General features: G+C 41.5%; 1 protein-coding gene across 1 annotated transcript; it reads left to right on the forward strand.

Annotated features, from left to right (window-relative positions):
- The first annotated feature begins 778 nt into the window (after positions 1 to 778).
- Positions 779 to 17,770, forward strand: foxk2a (forkhead box K2a). The gene is made up of 9 exons (XM_026177438.2): positions 779 to 1,283; positions 2,369 to 2,563; positions 2,654 to 2,795; positions 3,110 to 3,256; positions 11,220 to 11,413; positions 11,527 to 11,729; positions 11,979 to 12,236; positions 12,315 to 12,512; positions 16,179 to 17,770. The coding sequence occupies exons 1-9, from the start codon at positions 988 to 990 to the stop codon at positions 16,391 to 16,393; spliced, it is 1,848 nt and encodes a 615-aa protein (XP_026033223.1). The 5' UTR covers positions 779 to 987; the 3' UTR covers positions 16,394 to 17,770.
- The last annotated feature ends 632 nt before the right edge of the window (positions 17,771 to 18,402 follow it).

Raw genomic sequence — 18,402 nt, forward strand, 5'->3', positions numbered from 1 at the left:
CTGAAACTAGAACACTGAATGAACAATGGGCTGTGAGGTCAGTTCCTTGATCATTAATATGCAAATTGAGACCACTGAGTTTTCACTGGCCTGTAGGTGTTGTCACTTGGATGAGTGATGAAATGTTTCTCCCACATCCAGGTGAACAGAATCAACCTTTCAGGATTTACTTACCTGGATGAGAGAGCATGCACAAGACATTGCACCTGTATAGTTTATGTATGCAACTAGTTAATCAAGTGTACTGATAACTTGTCATAACATGCTGACTTTTGGCTACAGAAAGCCAAATCTTGGCAGCCAAAGCAAGAATCTCGTTTCTGGCCAGGTGAACAATGTATACATAGATTAGATAGTTAGTGCACAATTGACTATGAAAAAAAGAAAGAAAGAAAAAAATTGTAATTTGGCGTCAAATGTGTTATTCTGGATTTATGAATGTGAGATTTCGGGAGGCAGAAAATTTAGTATTAAATATAAGACACTGTCTTCATTAGGTTCTGTTAGTTTATAAAATATAAATAAGGACGAACATTAGACATTTTTGGGACACAGCTTGTATGTACATTAGACTCCCCTCCTGCGCCGCATTTTCCATCTCTCCGTCCATCTGCGTGTCAGCCTGCGCCGCAACCGAGCCCTATTTTATACGGCTATTTTTATTATTGTTGTCATTGGTAAACGCCACGCTTGTGTCTATAAAACCTGCTTTCCCATTGGTTGAAAAGATTGTCTGTCACAGTACTTCCGTCCGTTTGGCCGTTTTTGATTGGTCGGTACGCCTTTTTTTCCTCTTCATCACGGCGGTGGGTCGGAGCCGCTGTGTCCCCGGGCTGGCACGTTCCTAGCTAAATTCTCCACAGTATAAAATTGGGTTCCCCTCTATTTCACAACCCGTCCCCCTAAAAAAATTATTTGGTTCCCTGCAACTGTTTATATATTTTCGCTTAAGACAGATTTCTAAATCCCCTTCAGATATCTTAGAAGATGGCGGTGGTAAGCGGGATGTCAGGGTTGGCGGTAGCCCGGCTGGAGGGCCGAGAATTCGAGTATCTCATGAAGAAAAAGTCCGTGACCATCGGCCGGAACTCTTCGCAGGGCTCCGTGGACGTCAGCATGGGACACTCCAGCTTCATCTCCCGCCGGCACCTAGAAATATTTACCGCAGGAGAAGATGGCACCGGCACGGGGGAATTCTACCTCCGATGCCTTGGAAAAAACGGGGTGTTTGTTGATGGGGTGTTCCAGAGAAGAGGGGCTCCACCTTTACAGCTTCCGCGAATGTAAGATTGATATTCCCAGTTTGCTTAAAGTGCGGGGAAAATCGAGTTATTTCTGGAATCGTGTGTTGTTGTTTTGTTGTCCCGCTGCGGTGTTGCACGTGCTCTGACAAGCAACACTAAGCTGGTACGTGCAGCTCGTGTGTGTGTGTGACCAAAGGAAAAAATGGTCAACCGACACGCAGATATGCACGATAATGGCAGAGGTAACTACTGGAAGCGCACTGAACCCGACTCATAACCGCTGATTATTTATTGCTGGTTTATTCGGCTTGTGTTTAGCGAGCTGCTTACGTCAGTGAGACGTCAGATAGTCATAATTCAGCTAAGAGTCGGTGCGTCATGTGGATGCTAGTATTCTACTTCATTGTTGCATTTGTTTATATGTATCACGTGTTTTGGATATGCCTAATTACAGAGAGGCTTGGCACAGCCTAAAATTTGATAACGTTCATAGTGCTGGCTTGTACTAATAGCTATGTGTATGAAACATCAAAATGGCCGAATTATAGTAGAATTACGTTGGAATTTCACAAAGCGAAAAAATTCTTGTTTGGGGCTATAACCCTCAACAGCTGTCTCTCCCATGTCAGGAACACAGGCTAACTATTAAACTTGCGTGGGTGGTGTTTCTGACATAATACAGAACAGGCTACAGTATTTTCCCTCACAATAAAAGGCTGGTAAAGAGTTATTATACACTAGTTTTACTCATGATGCAGCGTTCCAGCGCCAGGTGCATAGTTAAAGTTGGCAAGTTAAGTACTTGCTTGACTTCATGTTCCCAACCTTTGCTCTGTCATTATTTGTCTCAGTGCTGCTCATGTGCTTACATTAAAAAAAAATCTATGGGTATGAATGTAACCATGCACTGGAAGCTATTCATGTTAGACACGAGCTGTTATATAATGGAGGATGTCCCTATTTAAACAGTGTGAAACTGAATCACAGTAGTTGGACCTCCTTGGCCTGCTTGTCACCAGCTGGTCTGAGCAGTAACATTGTAATAAGCACTTGATTGACTGGCAGAATTATTTCACACATTTAAATAGTATAATAGTTTTTTGGTTCTTTTCTCCTTCTCTTAGGTGTTGTTTCCGCTTTCCCAGCACAAGTATAAAAATAACGTTCACAGCCCTGTCCAATGACAAGAAAGAGCCAAGGAACGTGCCAGAATCACCGATCAAGCCTGTCCAGCCCCAGATTTCCCCCCTGACCATCAACATTCCTGACAACATTGCACACCTCATGAGCCCGCTGCCTTCACCTACTGGAACCATCAGGTAGGACTGCTTAGTTGTATGTAAGCAGATTAGAAAACTGTGGCTTTTTTCCAATCTCAAATCAAGACACATTTTAAATATCTTTCACAGTGCAGCAAATTCTTGCCCATCAAGTCCACGTGGGGCAGGACTGTCCAGCTACAGGACATCTCGCATTCTGACCTCCGATCTTATAGGAGACAGCTCCCAATCAGAAAACGACAAGGAGGCCTCAGGTGAAGACAGTCCAAAGGTGAGAGGAAATGCATAATGTGAACAGGGCAGGAAGGGGTGAGTGCTTACAGTTAGTCTATCTGCTTGATTTCGAAATGGATTCAGACTAAATGTCTGAGAAGAACCGTGCGTGATGAAGGCAGCAGACTTCAGAGAAGTCTCAGTGGATTTGAGGACTCTGAATATCACTGTTACTCATTGAAGTCTAAAAATTGCCCAATGTTTGCAGTAGCAGCATAGACTTTAGAGTACAAACCCTCTGTGTCAGTGTGCATATGTGTGCTTTTGACACACATTTCCTGTGTAATAAACTTCACTTTATGTCTCCTGCAGGATGACTCCAAACCTCCATATTCATATGCACAGCTAATAGTTCAAGCTATCACCATGGCTCCGGACAAACAGCTAACACTGAACGGAATATACACCCACATCACCAAGAACTACCCCTACTACAGAACAGCAGACAAAGGCTGGCAGGTCAGTTTGGTTATAATACTGATAATACTAGTAATAATGGTGTGCTTGCGATTGAATAGTAATACAGACTTGAGTTGGTAACAGTTTGTTTTTTTTAATCTAATTATTGGCTGAAGAGCTTCATAAACTTATTTATTCACCATTCCAGCTAAACCACTGTAGTTCAGAATAGTTAGAAATGAAATACAAGGGTTTAAGTTAAAACAGAATACATTTATGTAATTGTGAGGTACAGATGGATAGTCTGTCCCCCACAGCATGACCCAGTGATGGAGGACCAGATGCAGTAGGGAAGCATCCCTGTTTGTCGTGGAGAGTGAGCCCCATTATTGAGCTTCCACATATCAGTCACTCAAGATTGCAATTATTTTCCTTTCTCAGCATTGGTAAGCGTGGGTAGTTTGCCTGACATTCAGTTAGGGTGTGCAAGTGCATGAGTGTTATACCAGATCTTATAGTTTGTTCACCAAGGAGCTACATGTTTTCACCAATGACTTTTGGCATTCTGATGATTAACCTGCATAGAATAAACAAAAAGCAGTTTTTGCTTAACCATCAAGCAACAAAATAACTGTATTGTTACTATACTTGGGCATCATAAAGTGAAATTGGAGCTGAGCTTTCATTTCAGCAGACATTTATTATTAGATTATTCACTGTTCACAGCTTCACCATGATGTCAGGATGTTTTTCTTCTAAACCATTTGAGTTCTGGATGAATCTCAGGAGGTCACTGTTGGAAATTGTGTGTGATAAATTAGGGCAGCTATTTTTCATTTGTTGAAATAAGAAGGAAATGGGGATGAAACACAGAGGGGAAACACACTTTCACACTTTGTCTTACTGTGTTCTCATTTAATTCGGAGGGTCTGCCATAAAGTCCACTTTTACCATGTGCTTTAGCTGTGGAGCACTTGACCCTATAGTATGAAGCGAGTTCAACATACCTAGGGTATCGTTCCTATCTGGAACCTACCCTTATCACCTGTGTAATCACATGAAAGATGGTCTTGGCAGCATGTAACCAATCTAAAGGGGGCATTTCACAGATCATATGACTATTATCCACAGATAATAGTCCCTATGAGTGCCACCTACTTCAGAGAGATTGTCAAATGCTGATTAAAAATCCATAACGAACATAGAAAATACACCGGTAAAATGCAACACTCCTGTAAAAAGGACACATGATTAATAATGGCAGAAAATCTGGCGATTTAGTGCACAGAGCAGGAAAATAAACATTTTAATTCCAGTTAATCATTTTATTGCTGTTTGTGCTCTGTGTTGCTGTTTCTTAATAATGTGACACCTGCACATTAGAGCTCTGAACTGTTAAACTGGATCCATTTACACAGTAAAGCTTACGGTCCCAAGTCTAATAAAAAAAATTTCACTTCAAACAGGTATTCTTAGTGTGCCTTCTAGTACCTGCAGTTTCAGTAGTGTTAGAGAGAATTAGGAGTGGATTAGAATAAAGTATAATAACATGTATACATTTTCTAAATCGTGAAAATAATACCCACATAGGGCTGGGCCATATTATACCGTTCACGGTAATACCGGTATAATGTTAGGCAACGATAGGAAAATGAAATATCGCGATAGAATGGGAGTAAAACGCGCATGCGCAGTGCCTTTGTTTTCATACGCACATGGCCGATTGTTGAGTTAAACAGATGAACCAGAATTGGTTTGTAAAAATGGTGCAACTTCCGTGATGTGGAACTGGTTTGGTGTTTGTCCGTCAGATACACAACAAAGCACATTTTTTTGCAGAACATGCAAGCAGCCGTTGTTATTGTCATATTTGTCGGACTGAGATGCTCTTAAATCTGGGAGTAATCTGGGTCCTAAACTCTGTATGCTTCAGGTCAAACAACACTGCAGCATCACTGAGAGTTAAAAACTGTCTAAATTCTTTCATCTTTAATAAAACGATCAGCATTGCTGCTTTACCAGGTGTAACTATGAAGTTTAACTTCCAGGCATCCATGAAAACAAAATTTATTACATTTAACGGAGTTAGAAGTTAGCAGGAAGCTAGCGGATGTTAGCTCGCTAGTTTCGCTAGTTACCTAAGCATGATATAGCATGTTCTGACTGAGAGATTTCTGAAAAAATTCAAACGTACAGCTCTGCTATCACTTCCAACATAAATGAAGACAGGAAACTAAACAGCAGTGACGTTTGTAGGGTTACTGAAGTTTGGCTAGCTGGTATATAATGATGTGCTACGTGATCGCTAGCGACACAGCTATGTTAGCATAACATAAACAGTGAAGCTGGAGGACGAACACTAACACTTTTCCACTTATAAAAGTTAACGTGAAGGTTCTTCATGGTTAGAGACAAATGCAATCGCATGGCAGGATGCTGTAAACGGACCAAACTTCAGTCAGGAGAACAACTGAGATAATCCATCCACAATACGAGGTTAGTCATTAATATACTGCAACAACATGGGAATAGAGCAGCTACCAGAGAATTCAACATTAATGAATCAATGGTACAGAAGTGGAGGAAGCAAGAAGAATGAGTTTAATAAAGTTTGATTTATCTGACTGCTTTGTTTCGCTTAATGTGCCTTATAATCCCGTGCACTTTATGGTCCGAAAAATACATACTGCACACTGCAGTTTAATGTTGCAAAGCACCTCTTTTTAACTTCAGTGGATATTATACATGGTTATGCTCAGGATATGTCAGCCCATTTCTACTGGAAATGCCTTTTGGTTAAACTTTCAGCAAGGAATTTGCATTTGCACTGTTACATTTTTATAAAGCTTTAATGTACATAAAAACCAGCTTCTTGTTTAAGTGAAAATAAATGGAAGGTTGTTGTTGTGGAGTTGTATTTTGTCTCGCATTAATTATATCGTCAGTTATATCGTTATCGCAAATTTTCAAATATATATCGTGATAAATATTTTTGGCCATATCGCCCTGCTCTATACCCACATATCCATCACTATCTGATGCATAGCTGCCGCTTCATTCAGTGGTTTCACTAAGATCTAGCTTAACAAGCTGCATATACACAATATAGACATCTGAACTTCATTATTTTATTGTATTTGTGTTATTCTACCCCCATAATGTTTGTAAATGGAAAGGGCCATAGTTTTAATGTAATTATCTCGCAGGATCTGTTATTCTTATTTCCAGGTCCACAAAACATCTTATCTGGCTTCATCTTACTCTCTAGTATCTCCTCTGTCAAACCAACCCTCCGTCACTACATCCACGAATCTTCTCTGTGGTCTTCCTCTTTTCCTTCTGCCTGGCAGTTCCATTTTCAACATCCTTTGTCCAGTATATTCACTATCCCTCCTCTGCACATGCTAAATACAGCTCAGCCTTGTCTCTCCAGTTGTTTCCTCCAAACCACTCAACCTGAGCTGTCTGCCTGAAGTATTCATTTCTAATCTTGTCCATTCTGGTCATTCCCAGTGAAAATCTTAATATCTGCAGCTCTGCCACCTCCAACAATTCCTTGGTCTTTTTGTTAGTGTCTTCATCTGAAACCATACATCATAGTGGTTTTCACTTCCCTTTCACTTTTGCTGCTATCCTTCATTCACAAATCATACCTGATATTCCTTTTCATCCACCCCAGCATGCCTGCACTCTCCTTCACCTGTCTTCTGCATTGTCTGTTGCTTTGGATGGTTGATCAAAGGTATGAAACCCCTTTGTCTGCATTACCTCTGCTCTTTGCACGTTCACATTTCCACCTGTGTAGCTCATTCACATCCCTTCTAGTGACTTTTCACTACAGATAACAATGTCATCTGCAAACTATAGTCTCAATTGACTATAGTCAATTGAGACTATAGTCAATTGAGACTATAGTCAATTGAGACTATAGTCAATTTGACTATAGTCAATTGAGACTCCTGCCTCCTTATCTGTTCATCGATGCTCATCTTCTGTCTATTACCATTGATAACAGGAAAGGGCTCAGAGCTAATCCCTGATGTTGTCCTCATACGTGTCTTGTACCACCCTGTATACTTTTCAGCCACCCCCAACTTCCTCATGTAGTACCACAGTTCCTCTCTTGAAACCCTATCATATGCTTTCTCTAGATCCACAAAGACACAATGTGACTTATTCTGGCGTTCTGTGTACTTCTCTATCAGCACTCTCAAAGCCAACCTTGCATCTGTAGTTTACTTTCTTAGCTTAAAGCTGTACTTCTGCTCACTCTTCGCACCTAGTTTCAGCATCTCTTTCCCATAGCTTTATGGTTCAGCTTTATCTCTCTGTAGTAGCACATCACAATCGGTACCAGTACACGTCTTCTCCATTGCTCGGGCAATCCTCTCTCTCCAGAATTGTGTTAAACGTCAGTCTGGTTGAAAAGTCAACTTCCCTCTCTCTTAGAGGGAAGTTGACTTGGCAGAGCTGCATACCTCCACAGGTATGCCATCTGGACCAACTGCTTTCCCACTCTTTGTCCTCTTTCTAACTGCCCTCACTTCCTCTTCACCGCTACACACTCTCTGATTCATTAACTTTGCTCGATCTGTCCTACTCTCTCTCATTTTCTACATTCATGAGCTCCACAAAGTACTCTCTACGTCTTCACTTGTTAATTACATTTACATCTCATTCCATTTGTATCCCTAATCATCCCAGTCTGCTGCACATCCTTTCCAGCTGTATCTCTCTGCCTAGCCAGTACTAGTCCTTTTGTCCTTCCTTAGTCTCCAGACTCGCATACAAATAACAGAAGGCCTTTTGCTTTCTCTTACACCTAGCCTCCCAGTACACCGGTCTACTTTCTTCATCTAGTAGTTCTGTTTGATTCAGTTTCAAATATTTCTTGTTTTAGGGCCTCAGCAATGTGTACATTTTGAAAAGTGAAATGTATCCCTTTTTAAAATGTACACATTGCTGAGAATCCCAGCAAACCTTGTATAACTGTTGGGGAATGGAAGCAGTGTTCAATACAACCAATGACCTGATGCCCCAGGCGAAGTTAGATGGCCAGCTGTTAGCTCATTCAGGCCAGTGACGGTGTTTCCACTAATCACAGTTAGTAAGTGAACCTGTAAACTGGGTGACGCAAACCCTGACTAATAAATGGTTTCTGTTTTGTTTTTGGTGTGTTGTTGGGGGGTGCAGAAATAAAGAGATGTTGCCGACTAATGTTGCGGGATGAGGATTTGTAAAATGTGCTTATGAGCATGTGTGTTATAAGATTTAGCCCAGATTTAGCATTGGTTTCCCTGACAACAAGGTTGAGAACATCAGTGAAGTTCAGGCTATCAGCAGTATAGTCAGTAGTGGTTTTTGATTCGGGCGACACAGGCGGTTGCCTGGGGCGGCATCACGGGCATCGGCAAAAAAAAAAAAATTGCTCGTACTCATGCTGCCCCGATATCAGCCAGCGCATATTGGGAATGGCACAGGCACCGATCGGTTTTCTATCGCCCATTTGCTGGGAGTAAGGGTGCCCTTCGTTTGCGAGGTGCGCCTGCTGCTTGCGGCACAGGGAGGAGAGGGCGTGGCGGCGGGGGATTCTCTGGCTGGCTGGAGCAGCATCTAATAACCAACTCGCAAAATAAAAACAAAACACCTTGGGCGGCATGGTGCTAACCACCGTGCTGGTGGTTAGCACTGTTGCCGCACAGCAAGAAGGTCCTGAGTTCAATTCCACCATCAGGCCGGGGTCTTTCTGTGTGGAGTTTGCATGTTCTCCCCGTGTTTGCGTGGGTTCCCTCCGGGTACTCCGGCTCCACTGTCCAAAGACATGCAGCTTGTGGGGATAGGTTAATCGGATAATCCAAATTGCCACTAGGTGTGAATGTGCGAGTGAAAGTGAGTGCGAATGGTTGTCTGTCTCTGTGTGTTAGCCCTGCGACAGACTGGCGACCTGTCCAGGGTGTACCGCGCCTCTCACCCCATGACAGCTGGGATAGGCTCCAGCGCCCCTGAAAAGGAGAAGCGGAAGCAAATGGATGGAAAAACAAAACAACAAACACGAAAACACCAGACATTATGATACAGACTTATAATTTGCACCGATGTTTTTTCGAAATTCTATTCTGGAAAAGTGAGCGCGAGAGCCCTCGGTGCGCCTGCTCGCTGCTGAAGTCAAAGTAAACTTTATTGTCACCTCCGCTACACACAGTCCAGTATGTAGAGACGAGACGACGAGGCTCCAGTTACAGCAGTGCAAGTAAACAAACAATAAATATAAGAACAGTAAGAAAATAAATATACGCTTTAGGACTCGGGGTAAAGGGATCAATAACAATTTAAAATTTATAATTTACGGTTTGATGATTTAAAGTCTCACACACAACCCGTCAAAAGGGGAGGGGGGCGGCTGCTTCCAAACAGAGCACATTTCATTCATAATGTTGTAAATTATGTATTCATGATTTGAATCCTGGGTTGTGTGAAATCCCAGAAATACACCTTAGACAAAGTGAATCTGTGAACTAAGGTGTAGGTCTGTTAGGTTATGCTGTGGTGATCCTCGGGTTGAGGGATGGGTGTTCATACTGGAGTGCAAAACTAAAACCAATGGAAGATGGACAAGAAAAGTTCAAAGCCATCTGGTGCTCAGTTTAGAAAAAAGAGAAGAGGAGGAGAAACGAGCGAAAGATGCAGGTAAGCAGATGTGTCATTGGATAATGGCAGGTCATCCTGAAACAATCAGAGTCAGAGTCAGAATACTTTATTAATCCCTAAGGAAATTATGTGGGTTACAGTTGCTCCAAAGAGAAATGGTAAAAATAGTAACAGACTAAACTCCAAACATTATGTTACAGATTTTAATATTAATTAGTCCTTGTCAATTGTTGATTTGTCCTGTTCTCATTGTATGACGAATTATGATGGCTGTTTGGTAGCCGTTTGCATACAATGCATACTCTCTCTCTCTTCGTGTGTGTGTGTGTGTGTGTGTGTGTGTGTGTGTGTGTGTGTGTGTGTGTGTGTGGTGAATTTCGACAACAGTTTTATGTTAATGTACAATCCTTAATATGTTTTGTGGGGGGGGGGCAGCAAAACAGGCTACGACTGCCACTGAGTGTAGTTCATGGTTGAGCTCAGCCTTTCCTCTTTAAAACACATGTGACAAAGGGCAAAGAGGCTGTACTATAACGTCACTGAATTAAGACAAAGTGAAAATCAAGGCGATGTGAAAATAGTTCACATCAGATTTCTGTTAAACTAAACAAGCAATCTATGTTGCAAGCTAACAACAGCTGTCCTCAGTCTCCTGCACTGGTGAGAGCAGCAACATGCAGGGGTGCATTTAAAAGGGAGGCAACGGGTGTCATTCACCTAATTTAAATGTATTTTCACTGATGTTCAGTTCAATACAACACAGTACTCTTATACAAACAGTTACAAACGCGTGTCTTTTTATGTTGACGTGTCTTCCGCTGTTACCTGTCGTCTGCAGCATACTAGTGTGTTTTAATTAGCATTGAGAGCCAGATGCTGCAGCTTTTCTGCTCAGACGTTACAAGACAATGAACTAGGAGGAACAATGAAGCGCTCATACAGAGTATGGCTATGTCCTCAGTGTTAATGAACACGAGAGGCATGTTTGGGGGTTTTGTTGTATTGTGTTGTCTAAAGCTGAAAGTACACCTCTGATTTCTATTGTATGAAGATGCCCCAGTTGATTTAATACATGGATCTAATTTATGCTCTGAACTTTGACTGAGTGACTTTTTTTTTTCATTGACAGGATGCAGGATTTAACAGTAAAATGCTGATATTTACACACATGGGTGAGGTTTGACAAATGCGCCTCAAAGTGACTAAAAACTGTGTTACTGTCGCAATAAAATGGAAAATCTAATTGCAGTTTACACCAAGCTAAAATCATCCTGTACAACAACATGGGCGTGTTATGCATTATCAAACATGGATACCCCAACAAAATCTTCAGTTTAATTAAAGTTCTTAATTTTATTTAATTTTGATTCTGTAGAATTCAATTCGCCACAACCTGTCTCTGAACCGGTATTTCATCAAAGTGGCTCGGTCTCAGGAAGAACCAGGTAAAGGCTCATTCTGGAGGATCGACCCCGCCTCTGAAGGCAAGCTGATAGAACAAGCCTTCAGGAAGCGCAGGCCCAGGGGTGTGCCCTGCTTCAGGACCCCTGTGGGGCCATTGTCCTCCAGGTAAAGCATCTTGATGCTACGCATACATGACTGTAAAAAGTTTCCTGTACAGTTATATAGTGTGTTTTTTTTCTGGCTGGGATGAAAACTGTACTTTACTTTTACTTTTCCAGGAGTGCTCCAGCTTCTCCAAGCCACACTGGGGCACTGTCAGCCCACTCTAGTGGGGTCCAGACCCCAGACAGCCTGTCCAGAGAGGGCTCCCCAGTCCCCATGGAGCCAGAGCCAACTCCACCACCAGCCCCAACCCAAGCCACAACAATCCAGCCCAAACTCGCCGTCATCCAAGAGGCCCGCTTTGCACAGAACTCCCCAGGTAAAACATTGGGTTTAGGTTTTTACCTTTTTATGAACCATATAACATCTAGTGTGTGCAGAGTGATCACATGTGGGCCTTAACAGATGCATTCACATTTTTCAGTTTTTCGTGACAAAAAAGACTGCAGTACCACCACCACCCCATATTAAACCCTTTTCTGTGACAGTGTACAGTGTTTGTGTGCTCCTGCACATCTTTATCTGAGTGAATGACATCTGCTTTAACCTTTATCACACCGTTTGACAGGCTCCCCTCTCAGCAATCAGCCAGTATTGATCGCTGTGCAGCGCCAGATGCCTCAAACGACCATGAAGCCTGTGACCTATGCCATGGCCACACCAGCCATTGTTACGACTACAGTTAGCTCTGCCCCTGTCATGCAGACTGTGCATGTTGTTCACCAGATCCCAGCTGTCACCATGGCAACTGTTGGTGGACAGCCTGCTTCTGCAGTGAGCAGCGAACCTCAGGAGAATGGAAGCGGAGAGCACAAGGAGATCAAAGGTGGTGCTCTTTTTGTTGTTGTTTTGGTTTGTTTTTGATTCTATGAGCATGTCTAATTTTTGATATTTTTGTGTGCAGTAAAAGTGGAGCCGGTCCCATCCATTACAGCCTCCTCCATAGGTGGAGTCAGTCGTATCATCCAGAGCTCTCAAGCTGCTCCTCTGACTACGGTTACCATCGTGCAACAAGCTCCGCTCGGTCAGCACCAACTCCCAATAAAGGCCATCACACAGAATGGGACCCATCTGGTCCCCATTAGTACTGCCGCTAGCACAGGTGAGTCGGACACACACACAGTCAAACCAGCACTTCATTAATAAAGGCCAGTTTTAAAAAACCTACAGCATGGTTGGTGGAAGTGAAGGTTTGAACTAGAAACCAGGTGAAAATAGGAATAAAGGCCTGCCTCTACCATTAGTCCTAAGTATCTGAGTGCTTCTTCCACCATTCCTTGTCATGTAGGAGGATGCTTCATATCTGAGACTGACTGGTAACTTATTCTTAACAAATAACCTGGTTGAGAGCAGGCTATGTTCAGAGCTTTGGTTTAAACAAATTCTTTTATGGTCAGCATGTGTCTGTGTTGGACAAACACATTTTATATGTGCAAGTTGTTAAGCTGTACCTCAAGCACAACTGTGCATTCACTGGAATTCATGTAATCAGTTTGTGATGATGAAAAGGTGTATATGTTGTTTATACTTGATGGTAATCTACCAGTAGGTCTCATTTTAAATTGCTGGAATTGCAGGTAGTAGGATACAGATTAGAAAATTGCTTAGTTGTATTTGGAGGCAATTTGTTACCAAGGATAGCTGTTCAATCAATTCAATTGATTTCTCTTTGATCTGCCACCAAACAAAAGCAGTTTTCCACACCTCTCCTTTATTGGGCTTTAGGAGAATAACCTTCATAACATTCACCTTCAGTTATTTTAAAAAGGTTATTTTATAGCTCTGTGCACCAAATCCACTTTTTCTTTCCAGGTAGTTTATAGGTTGTTGATGATGTTTATCATCATTTTATTATGCTGATCTGATACTGTCTGATTGGAATAAGACTCACTCACCTGGATCATTTGTTCGGAGAAGAATAATCACATGACAGTAATGCCTCTTTTTATGAGGGTGCATAGAGCCCAAAGCAAAAAGCCCAGCTTAACAGAGAAAGTTAATCACCATCATTAACACCTACCTAACAACTACTTCTGTAGTATGCCACTGAGATTTCAATCATCTCAGCCTGTACTGGAGAAACATGCATAGTAGAAACGATTGCAGCAATCCTCCCTGTAAAGTAAATGATCAGATTGAGTTTAGGTCTATATTGATACCAATGGTATACAAAGATCTCTGCTAATTATGGTGCTTGTAAGTAGAATTGGAGCACAAATTATTATATGAACATGCTGACTCAAAAACAACACAGATTCACACTTGTTCCATTTGAAGTAAATGATCTGAAGGCATGTTTGAGCACCTTGCTGTATATATTGCAATCGTAGTGATGTAAACCTTATGTAGCCAGAAGATGGAGATGCTATGTTGAGGATCTCCAAACATTGCCATATAACCTAGCTTCAATGATCTACAGTCTCTCTTACCTTGTGACTAATGTGAGTCCACTTCAGTTTGACATGTTTTACAACCAACGTTAACCAGCAGGGTCATTTCCGTTGCTGTTGTACATGCCTGGCTTTTGTAATTGTCGGTATGCTCTAGTGCACCTCAAAGACACGCATGTTGGGTTAATTGGTAACTCTACTGGGTTTTTGCAGGGATGGCATCATGATAGATTTGTCAACATGCTTCCTTGTACCCTGCCTGTCACCTCTCACTAGTTATTATGAAGCTGTAACAATACTTTTCAACGATATCACGGGAAGATTTTGAGACCATCCTGCATATAACAGTGAAAAAGTTAACTTTTTAAATTTTTCAACTAATTTTACCAGTTGTAAGTTTTAGTGAGTATTTAAGATTATTTGTTCATTTTACAAATGATTTCGATAACTGCATTACAGATCGCGAGGTGAAATATAGTTTAGAACCTATTAATAAAGAGACTACAACGAACAAGAGCTACCATCCAAAAAATGTAATTAATGGAAATCTAATTAATATAAATGGAGCATTATGGAATTAGTGGAAGTGGTTCTAATAAATAAAGAGCGCATTTACTGTGAAATAGGACATGAAACAATACACACATACAGGCTAATTATCATCATGGAGCTCTGCTCTCTGACATAGATGTAACTCTGTCTGTGAAGCTGGGTTTAAGAAATAAGGCTTAAAGTTTTATAAACATGTTTAGCGCCATGTTCTGTCAGCATGACGTCATGTGATTGTTTGGTTAGTTGCAGCTAATAGGCTTACATTAGTTTATGTTAGCTAACCAGTGACAGAATCAATTACTGGGAGTAAAATAACGACACTAAAACTAGAAATCAGTTTGAAGGGGTCACTTTTGTGCTGCCCTAGGCTGCAACAATGAGTTTTATGTTAAAGCCGAGAACATACTGCCCACTGTCTGTGTCTCTAGCAGTAAGTGGCTGTTGGCTGTCTGGCTAGCTGCGCTGAAATGGGGAAATCTAGCTGTTAGCTGTAATGTTCAGGTTTGTAAAGCACTTTAGTGTTTGTTAACAGTCTGATTGGCCCAGGAGAAGAGGCTGTTTGTGAGTCTGGAGGTGGGGGACCTCACTGACCTGAGTCCCTGACCAGAGGGCAACAGGTCAAACAGGTGGTGGTAGTAATGCTTTTCTTAAGACAGGAGGTGATGGCCTCCAGTGGTGGCAGAGGACAGCCAGTGATTTTTTTTTTGTTTTTTTTTTGGGGGGTGGTGTTAATTACCCGCTGCACAGCCTTCCTGTTCTCAATGGAGAGCTCTACTGAGGAGCGGTAGAAGGCCAGCAGCAGCTTCTGGTCCAGGTTGTCGTTCCTCGGGACACAGATGAAGTGCAGCTGCTGGTGGGCCTTCTTTAACAGGGTGATGATAAAGAAACCTGAAGGTGGAGACAGATTCCACCTGTTCTCTGTTTATAGTGAGAGGGGAGTGGACCTGTCTGTGCCTCCTGAAGTCCATTATGAGTTCTTTTGTTTTAAGGACGTTCAGTGTCAGGTTGTTTTCTGAGCACCAGTGGGACAAGTTCTCTACCTTCACCCTGTACACTGTCTCATCTCCATCAGAGATGAGCTGAACCATAGTGTTGTCATTGGCATACTTGACAAGGGCTGTGGGGGAGGGGTGGCTTCAAACCGAGCAAAGAAGGTTTGAAGCTCAAAGAAGGTGTTGAGGTCCTGCGAGTTTGAGGCTCCTGTCAGGGGTTATTACTAAACTAAAGTGAAAGAGTGCTGCTACTGTGCTACAAGGATTCTGACAGTTTGCATAACTCTGGGGCGTTGATGAGCTGTTACTACTTGGGAAGTATTATTGTTATTATCATTATTATTAATAGCTCTGATCTTACCAGAGTACAAGGAAGAATTCATTCTTTGTCTTGGTCCTAGTTTGGATCATTTTCTCTCTGTGTAACTCTCTGAGCTTGACTCCTTCTAGAAGTGGTGATAAGAGTCGCCTTTCAGGAGCTTCTGCCATTGTTTGGTGATACCTTCCACATCAGTATCAGTGCTCCTTCTGCCTCGATCATGTCTTCCTCTTCTCATTTTGGGTTCTAGCCAGTGTGAATGCTACATGTATTATTTGTACCACCTTGTGGTAGGAATTGGTATTGCATTTTTATTGTAGTAAAGTACAGTGCAGGCCTGTATTAACCAGAGCTGATATCTCCTCAGCATAGATGTTTTGGATGTTAAGTCCAGCAGTTGTTTCTTCACATTCTTGATGGCTTCAGTTTGTTTTGGAAGTTCCTAAACTAATTTGAAATACAGGACTATAACACTCCATATTGAACCTTATTCATCTTCTCTTCTTTCCCACCAGCTGTTGCAAACCCTCTGCATCTCCTGGCAACTCACGCTTCAGCCTCAGCTTCCCTCCCCACTAAAAGGCAGAACGGAGAACTGCAAGACCAGCCTGAGACAAAGAGGGTGAAAATGGAGGAAGAGGAGAACGAAGCAGCGGCTGCCAACCGCAACAACGGCACCACGGACAGAGCGGGAGAAGGAGGGGTCAGTGAGCAGGTCGGCGACAAGTAGCCCGCCCGCTCCCAACGGCTCCCATCTGCATCCTGACCCCTGCTCTCCTGTACGCATTGAGCCACACATCTGACCTGGTGTCATTATCTTACTCCAAGGTGCCAAAAAGCGAAGGACTACAGAATGTGCAAACTCTTCTCGACCTCTCCTCCATGTATTTCCGACCACGAAACGTGATGCAAAAACTAAAAGACCAAACCTAAAAATGGAATTGAGAGAGTTACTGACGACTGTAAATGCCCAATGTTTGAGACCCAGATGGCGAGAGGAAGCACAGAAAGGAAAAAAGATTTGAAAATCCACATTAAAGGAAAAAAAGAGGCTTTTTTTTTCTTTTCTTTTTTTGTATTTTAGCAACAATGAGTCCCAAAACTCACCCAAAGAAGACAAGGAGTCTTATCCTGGTAGCATTACAGACAAGCGCTTAACTGTGTGTCAGATAGAAACAGCAAACAAGTGATCTCACCAGTAGTGTATTCCACAAGGGGAAGTGTGTGTGTGTACGTGTGGACATTCCCATCTTCGGCAGCTAGCCTCCATGTCGACCTAGCTAACCCAGTTGTGAGTAGATATGCAGTATTCTGTTGTACAAGTGTATCTTTGGATATTTTGAGTCTTTCTCCATTTCCCGAGGCACAGATACTATCTAGTAATAAGATAACTAAAGCTATAAGTGGCGTCATTACAACATTATTTTTCTTTTTGTTTGTTTGTGTTTTTTTAATAATTTATTTTTTTTAATATTGCTGTTTTTGTATGTGGGCTCTGTTCGGTGAAATGAATGTAGTCTCCAATTTTTTTTTCCTTTTATTGAAAACACTATGGAGTTAATGCCTGTTTTTCTGCTCATTCATGCAAATTAAATTCCTTTAATCACTGCACATCTACAGAATTTTCATATTTTACAAATAGCCTAAGAGTTAAAAATATATTCCCATGTGTATTTGACCGTATGCTTCATTGAGCTTGCATGTTATGGTTCTAGAAACAATGTACCTGAGCAGATTATCCGACTATGGAACTGAAGAAAATTTTGACTGGATCTACACTGATTCTGACCAGTGCTGCACTTAACCTCTAGTTCTTTCTTCTTTTTTCTTTTTTTTTTTTAAATTGCATTTTTTAATTTGTATATTTCTAGTTTTCCTTTGTTTTGTTTTCCTGTCATTATTGGCTGTTTTTTGTTACCTTTGTGTTGAAGTTGGCAGTCTGTTGGCTGGATTCTTTTACTCCTTTCAGGCTACTAAAAAAAGTCTATTCAGATTGTATTCTATGTTACACAAAGAAAAGCAAGTGATAGGTGTTTGTTCTGCTTCAGTGGAAAAATGCTTCTTTTTTTTTCTTTCTTTTTTTTTTATAAATTTATTTAAAACACAATCTCCTAGTTTGTATTTCTTTGAGTAAACGCCTTTTCTGCTGGGCAAATGATGCAAACTCACAGTCTCAGTTTTTTAAAATTTTTGATGGAACGATGGGGACATCTGGGGTGGAGGTGAGGCATGTTAAGTTTTGTTAAAGGCTTCAGAAAGCATTCCTCACATTAAATTGTCCAAGGAAGGCAGTGGAAATGTCCTTTTACAGTTTTCCTAAAGGAACAAACACACTGGCTCACACATTTCCAGTCTGAATGTGACATTTATGTTTATGAAAAGGTGTACAGGTATACTGGATCACCTGTAGAAACCCTTAAATTTACAGTTGGTTGAACTGTAAAGATATTTTAAGAAAATTCCAATCAGTCAACCATAGCATTCAAATTTAGGACATTCTCTTAATTATGAATTGGATGCATTGAAATGTGATTAAAAGGAAGTTTAACAAAGTCACAGGTACAGTTGTTTCTGGTGTATTGATCAAGCGTAGGAGGGCTTGTTTTGGTAGTGCTTAGAGCTTTACACAGCAAGTGCAGTTTATGCATTTTTGACTGAATATGAAGGATGGACATGCCCGTTCTGATGTAATGCATTGGTATTTACTTTGAAGACTACAGTTTAATATTTTAGCCAGAT

This window comes from Astatotilapia calliptera, chromosome 8, assembly GCF_964374335.1.
Source record: "Astatotilapia calliptera chromosome 8, fAstCal68.1, whole genome shotgun sequence".
Taxonomy (NCBI): Eukaryota; Metazoa; Chordata; class Actinopteri; order Cichliformes; family Cichlidae; genus Astatotilapia; species Astatotilapia calliptera.